At 42.8% G+C, this 8,027-nt stretch overlaps 1 protein-coding gene across 2 annotated transcripts in view; it reads left to right on the top strand.

Annotated features, from left to right (window-relative positions):
• The first annotated feature begins 343 nt into the window (after positions 1-343).
• The window catches only part of prrx1b (paired related homeobox 1b), a 46,730-nt gene continuing 39,046 nt past the window's right edge, over positions 344-8,027 (top strand). For both annotated transcript variants that reach the window (XM_077594696.1, XM_077594697.1), the window contains exon 1: positions 344-991. In XM_077594696.1, the coding sequence (XP_077450822.1) occupies positions 748-991 (244 nt within the window). In that variant the 5' untranslated portion in view covers positions 344-747. The remainder of the gene's footprint in view (positions 992-8,027) is intronic.

Raw genomic sequence — 8,027 nt, 5'->3', positions numbered from 1 at the left:
CAGAGAGAGCGAGAGAGATGGATAGAGAAAGAGAGAGATGGAGAGAGAGAGAGAGATGGAGAGAGAGAGAGAGCGAGAGAGAGAGCGCGAGAGAGAGAGCGCGAGAGCGAGAGAGAGAGTGAGAGAGAGAGAGAGAGAGAGAGCTAGAGAGAGAGAGAGAGAGAGAGAGAGAGAGAGAGAGAGAGAGAGAGAGAGAGAGAGAGAGAGAGAGAGAGAGAGAGAGAGAGAGAGAGAGAGAGAGAGAGAGAGAGAGAGAGAGAGAGGGAGGGAGGGGGAGGGGGGACAAAAGGAGGTACGGAGGGAGAGAGGGAGAGCAAACATCAGAGGATTCACTAAACTTTGAGCATCTGGTCGCCATCAGCAGCAGCCCTTCCCACCCTCACGTGTGATTCAGCCAGAGCAAAAATAATTCAAAAGACATTTTCTCTCTGCATTGTCAAGTCTTTTGGGTGCTGGGAAAACATAAATTTATGTTTGTATATTTCAAACGTTTCTTTATGGATCAAGGAAAGAGGTTTGACCAGGGAAAATAAGCAGAAAGCTATTGCTGACGTTTGTTTGATCAAGCGCACAGCGGCTCATTTGGAAATGAACCTATTAAGTGTCCTCTTCAAAGAGACCAGAAGGTTTTGTCCTTGACAGTTAAGACAGGCGTTCTGCACGCAGGGATCGTTTGTTTAATTGATATTTCTTTTTTTATTTTTTTTTTGTTAACTTTCAGACAATTTTACGTTTCCTTCTGGCGTCATGACTTCTACTTATGCACATGTAATGGACAGGCAAGCCACGATATCAAACCGCCTGGATAGTCCCATCACCTCTAATCTGGATAATTTGCAAGCAAAAAAGAACTTCTCAGTTAGCCACCTGTTGGATCTGGAAGAAGCTGGGGAGATGGTTAGCAACCATGCAGACGAGAGCGTCGGGGAAGCAGGGAGAATGCTGGAATCCCCGGGACTGACCAGTGGAAGTGACACAAACCAACCGGACAGTAAGTCCGCTTCTGAAATTAGCGCTGCAAAATCCACCGAAATCATTAAACCGACCGTTACTCTCCGGGGGCTCGAATGGTGCTTAATGGCACTCTAGGTGAAGAGGAATCTTTTTTCCTCACTTTATGCGCTTTGCATGAAGGAAACGTTTAAGTGTGTTTGGACAATTAATCAGCTTTGACGGCGTCGCCCTGACTCCGCCATTAATTCTCAATGGTAAAGTAATTTGCGGCCAGAGCATATATTATTGAATTGAGACTGGGGGGGGAAACTTTTTTAATGACGAAATGACGCTGACATTTTATACGCAATAATTTTGAATGTGTTACGATGAGTGAAGACAACTGGAAAAAATGAACAAATGTCAAGTGATATGCCTAAATTATTAATTGCCATGCCATGTTCATCTGAAAAGGCTACCAAAAACAAAAGGGGAAACGCAAAGGCTGAAAAAAAAAACACAACTGTGAAAGAAAAGAAATAATTTCTCTTCTCTCCAAGGGACATTTTGAGCAAGTTGACACAAAAGTTTGAAGATTTAATGAGTGGAATGTATTGTTTTGTTTAAAGGCTCAAAATCAGAGGCGTGCAATAGAGAAAAACATGCGTATGGCAAGTAGGTGGCCAGCTCACATTCATTTGCGGTTATTTTTGGCGTGCCAATCATTAAATAATATGTACTCTTTGTCGCTCATGAAAGAGAATGTAGATGTTCATGTTTAATGTGGGTCTTCGTGCTATCAATTAAGGAAATAAATAACACTACATTGAAACATGTTGGTATTAAGCAACAAGTGAAATTAGTTGCCTAATAAACTACCACGACTAAATACTACATGATAGATCACGAAACATTGATTGACTATGTCCAATTAAAGTTTGTGGAAAGATTTCTGCTCTTCATAAACGTCAAACATTTTTCGCGAAAACCCAGCTAATATAGTTCACATTTATCAAGAACATTAGGGACCACTTGGATGAATTCCTTCTTTATTGTTAAAACGTGTAAGCAACAAAAATGACATTATATTCACTTCGATAATTTTTTGCTATTGTTAATATATGACGATAAGAATTCATATTATTAGTGTTGGTGTTTTGATGGATGGTTTGGTCGTTTTAAAAGATGCTAATCCGACGTATATATAAACTGCGTAATGAAAAGCTCATTCATCTAATATTTTGCTAACCACAATTTGCAAGACTGGAGGCAAGTGGAATTGTATTATTGACGTGTGATGTTATCATTAAATTAATGGATGCATGATTTCAACGACCTCTATTTTCATTGTTATCATTTGTGTTATTGTTGTTGTTAAGGCTTTTAGGGTTTAGTAGTCTCACTAGAACAAATTCACTAAATGCCTCCCAGCTAGATTAAAATAGTCACTTTTACAGATAGCCTCATCACCAAAATCTTCCTCACTCAGTGTCTTAAATGCAAATGTGTCCAGATTAGGAGGAATGCACAAATATATATTTAAAACTCACCACTGAGCAATTATGAAAGAACCAAATAGCAAATGCATTAATAGAAAATCTACGCGACAGTAATTTTCAATGTTACCCGCTGTCCACGCTAGAGAATTACGTGACAACGCTGACAAAATCATTTTGTAATTGAACTGCTCACTTTTACTGTGGGAAGGACGGATGTTTGTTTTTAATGAAAGGTCAACGGTCGAAAACTTTTAAAACTTCTTAGTGGTAATTGAATCTAATATCACCTGCAGACACATCAATCATAGTCAATCAATTATTCTGAACATTTAACCTTATGGTCTGCCTTATGGTTTAGACTAGAGGTTCACTTCGCCTGACTTCGGTGCGAGCAGGAGTGGGCTCAATTCCCGCTGGTGGTTAGTGTGTGTGAATGGTCGTCTGTCTCTCTCTGACCTATGGCAGACTGGCGACCAGTTTAGAGTGTAATCTGCTTTCCCCCCCGAATACTGCTGGGATAGGCTCCGGCAACCCCCGCAACTCTTACGAGGATGCGCGGTACGGAAGATGAATGAATGAATTTAACCTTATGTCTGTTAACAACTTGATTTGACTTTGAAATTCCTAGAATTTGAGTTATTGTGATGCATAATTTGGACGCCATATACCATAAAACCTCTATTTCAACCGCCTGCTGTTCTATTTTTCAAACTTTCCCCGTAGTGCCGGTCAATTAGAGGTGCCGTTCAATTAGAGGGTGGCGCTCTATTTTTCAACTAGCTGGTCAGAATTTTGAGAAGATGCAGTAAATTGTAAGGATGAAAAGAGACACCAGGTAAAATATACATATTTATTTAACAAAAGGTACAAACACAAGGCGATTACTGGTAATTAATTACAAATGAACTGATGAAAATCAAGTGATATGTCACTGTTGTAGCTGTCCTCGTCATTCACATCACCTTCCGCATCAGCGTCGAGTGTCTGAGTGAGTTCACGTTGATGTAGCCAGCATTGGCTCGCGCTTGCAGGAGAAGTTTCAAACCAGTCTGAATCGCGCCGTCTGACCTGAAACAATGGATCTGGCAATCCTTTGAGCCGTCGAGAGCGGTTGGTGATCGCATGTTGCCGAATTTGGTGTAGCTCTTCTCGCCGTGCAACATCCAGTTCTCGTAGAACTGTTGGACTTTGGCCTTGAATGGGGCGTTCCAGTAGACCTCGGGGGCCTATATCAATTTGGTGCAGCCTCCTGGAATCACGGCCACATCAATATGGAGCTTCTTCAATTGCTTCTTGGTGGCATCGCTAATGTGACAACACTGAATCCCAGGCAAGAAGGGGCTTGCCATCTGACAACCTTCTCAGGTTGAGAAAAACCTCTATTTCATCGGCATACCGCTCTATTTTTCAAACTTTTCCCATTATGACGTTCAATTAGAGGTGCCGTTCAATTAAAGGATGCCGTTCAATTAGAGGTGCCGTTCAATTAGAGCTGCCATTCAATTAGAGGGTGCCGTTCTATTTTGCAATTCTTCCATCAAGGTGCCGTTTTATTAGAGGTGCTGTTCAAATAGAGGTTTTACGGTAATTTTTAAGGATCATGTTTTAAATCAGGCGGCCTGGTGGAGCGAGTGGTTAGCGCGTCGGCCTCACAGCTCTGAGGTTCTAGGTTCAAATCCAGGTCACCTCCACCTGTGTGGAGTTTCCTCCGGGTACTCTGGTTTCCTCCCACATTCCAAAAACATGGTAGGCTGATTGGACACTCTAAATTGCCCCTAGGTATGGGTACGAGTGTGCATGGTTGTCCGTCTCCTTGTGCCCTGCAATCAGCTGGCCACCGATTCAGGGTGTCCCCCGCCTCTGGCCCGGAGACAGCTGGGATTGGCTCCAGCACCCCCGACGACCCTAGTGAGGATAAAGCGGTTCAGAAAATGAGATGAGAAGTTTTGCTCATAAATTTACATCCTCGAGCACAGAATTTTTAAGATGGATCCCTGTCTGTCTGTTTATCTGTCTGTCTGTCAGTCAGTCAGTCTGTCTGTCTCTCTTTCCATCTATCTATATATCTACCTATCTCACCAATCTCATCTCATCACATCTCATTTTCTAAACCGTATTATCCTCATTAGGGTGACGCGGGGTGCTGGAGCCAATCTCAGCTGAATCGGTGGCCAGCCGATTGCAGGGCACAAGGAGACGGACAACCATGCACACTCACACCCATACCTAGGGGCGATTTAGAGTGTCCACAATCAGCCTACTATACATGTTTTTGTTGTGTGGGAGGAAACCGTGGAGAACTTGCAAACTCCACACAGATGGACCAACCTGGACTTGAACCCAGGACCCCAACGCTGAGAGGCCGACGCGCTAACCACTCACGTTACGAGGCTGCCTGATTTAAAACATGATACTTCAAAAATGATAGGCGCCCACCTATCTAACCAATCTGTCGAGCTAAAAAACTAAAACCCAATACTCGGACGTTTAGTCAAAAGACGTTTGGTCCCCGGACGTTTGGTCCCCGGACGTTTGGTCGACCGGACGTTCGGTCGACCGGACGTTCGGTCGACCGGACGTTCGGTCGACCGGACGTTCGGTCGACCGGACGTTTGGTAGAACGGACGTTTGGTAGAACGGATGTTTGGGCAGCGGGTTGTTACTGTTGAAACCAGCTCTCAAAATTATAATCATGAGAGAGAGAGAGATTGAGTTTAATATCTAAATATCTAATATCAAAATATCAACAGTAAACTCTGTCATAATTTGACAGCGAGTGAACCCGGCGACCAAACGTCCGTTCTACCAAACGTCCGTTCTACCAAACGTCCGTTCTACCAAACATCCGTTCTACCAAACGTCCGTTCTACCAAACGTCCGTTCTACCAAACGTCCGTTCTACCAAACGTCCGGTCGACCAAACGTCCGGTCGACCAAACGTCCGGTCGACCAAACGTCCGGTCGACCAAACGTCCGGTCGACCAAACGTCCGGGGACCAAACGTCCGGGGACCAAACGTCTTTCGACCAAACGTCCGGTCACGATAAACCCGGTGTAGAAACACACAGATGGAATCTGTAATGTGTGTTCTTTGTTTCCACAAAACATCACAATTGCATGAGACCTTTTGGATGACCAAAGAAAATATGGTGTTTGCTAAGCCATATGGGTACACGCACATGAAGGGATTTATTTAATTTATTATCTAAATTGTGATCTAAAGTTTGTAGACTGCGCCATCATGTGGAAGCAATGTCTTGTTAGATGAGAAGGTGACAAGTAAACAAACAGGCTCATCAGTGACGTACTTTACCACTATAGGCACCTTGAAAATCTGAGAGTTGAGCATTGTATTGTCAGACAGAATAATGCTCCAACTATCTAGTCCAGGCAGGGGAGGGCAGACTATTCCACAAAGGGCAGCAGTGGTTGCGGGTTTTCATTCCAACCGATTTTCACCAATCTGGTGTCCTACAAGTGCAATCAGTGGATTGCAGTCAGGTGCTTCTTGTTTTCTACAGAAATCTCATTGGTTAAACTGTCTGTCCTATATCGGTTGGAACAAAAACCTGTACCCGCAGTGGCCCTCGAGGACCGGTTTGCCCATCCCTGATCTAGTCCAATCATTTATAGATTTATTGATTTTACATATCAGACTTCAATTGGGTGAAAGCGGATCCAGACAACAGATATACCAGTTCTATGCTGATCCCCATAAACTATACAATGGTTAAGAGAAGAAATATCTTTTAAAATGCCAACATATTTGGGATTGAAGGTATTAAGAGTTTTAGGTGAATTTATTCTTAAAATCTTCCTGCAAACAGGTTAAAAATGCATATTATACAATTGCTGAATTAAAAATCATATAATAAATAAAATAATAAGAATAGAAGGGCATTTGGTGGCCACTTGCCTTACGTATTCTTTTTATTCTCTAATTATACCTAAACTATTTGGTATGTGTATATATCAGTGGTGTGCCGTTGGGGCCTTCAAGGCCATCTCTGCTGGCCTAAGAAATATCTGAATCGGTACTCGGATGATTCGCCTAAAGACGTTTCACCGACGGACGTTTGACAGACGGACAGGTCGCTGAATGGACGTTTCGCCGAAACGGGATTTGCGCACTCGCCCCGCCCCCGGATCGTGTGTGTACAAGTTTTTCAACCTCGGCCCGCGGGCCATATACGGCCCGTTATGATTTTTAATCCGGCCCGCCGCGGGCGTTGTCCAAATTACAGTAAACATCAATGATTCATTTCCCTTTGCCGCTCATCACTCTCAATTTATTAGTCTACCGTCAATGGCAGCCCACTCATAAGCACTCTTGGGCGGGCATGGCAGCCCGGGAATAAGCGCTCTTGGGTGCGCATGGCAGCCCAAGTCCGATGGGGGCAAAAAAACATCTACATACATCCATTCGCCAAACGGCTCAAAATGCTCTCAAATTTGGTCAAATGCAGCCGAAAACAGCGTTTATTGATTAAATTCAAATACTAGTATTATAACCGAGCCCAGGGAAGTGAATTCCTCGGTAAACTGTCGCGATGATGTCGCGATGGGGGCAAAAAAACGTCTATATACGTCCATTTGCCAAACGGCTCAAAATGCTCTCAAAGTCGGTCAAATCCAGCCAAAATGCTGCTAGGAAGTGGATTTTACCCCATTTTAGTTCAAATTTTGCCGTTTCGCCATTGACGTCCATCGATGTCTTTATCCCGGGAAAATGATACTCCGGGCCTGGTTCTGATGTCTAAAAAGCTCCAGTATTTGTATTTAATCAATAAATGCTGTTTTCGGCTGGATTTTACCCAATTTTCGGGCAATGTTTGCCGGTACGCCATTGATGTTCATCGCTGTCTTTTCCCGGGAAAATAACCACCTGGCCCAGTTGTAATGTCTGAAAAGCTCCAGTATTTGTATTTAATCATTAAATGCTGCTAGGAAGTGGATTTTACCCAATTTTTATGCATTGATTTATTGATTATTTTTTATGTGTCGCAGCTGTAGCTGCAGTAGAGGTTTTAAAGCCATAAAATAGTTTTTGCTGAAGGCGTCACTAGGAAATGCACGGACCGCCACTATATATATATATATATATATATATATATATATATATATATATATATATATATATATATATATATATATATATATCAGTGGCGGGCGGTGCATTTTCTGGTAGCGCCTTCAACGTATCAATCCAACCCTCAAAAACTATTTTATGGCTATAAAACCTCTACTGCAGCTACAGCTGCAACACGTAAAAATAATCAATAAATTAATGCACAAAAATGGGGTAAAATCCACTTCCTAGCAGCATTTCATGATTAAATACAAATACTGGAGCTTTTCAGACATTAAAACCAGGCCAGGGGGTGATTTTCCCGGGAAAAGACAGCGATGAACGTCAATGGCGTACGGGCAAACATTGCCCGAAAATGGGGTAAAATCCAGCTGAAAACAGCATTTATTGATTAAATACAAATACTGGAGCTTTTTAGACATCAGAACCGGGCCCGGAGTATCATTTCCCCGGTAAAAAGACAGCGATGAACGTCGATACGTCCATATGTGAAATGACAAAAAATG

Source organism: Stigmatopora argus, chromosome 24 (genome assembly GCF_051989625.1).
Source record: "Stigmatopora argus isolate UIUO_Sarg chromosome 24, RoL_Sarg_1.0, whole genome shotgun sequence".
NCBI classification, from domain to species: Eukaryota; Metazoa; Chordata; class Actinopteri; order Syngnathiformes; family Syngnathidae; genus Stigmatopora; species Stigmatopora argus.
The sequence above is the reverse complement of the archived record's forward strand: the minus strand, read 5'-3'. Positions and strand labels throughout refer to the sequence as shown.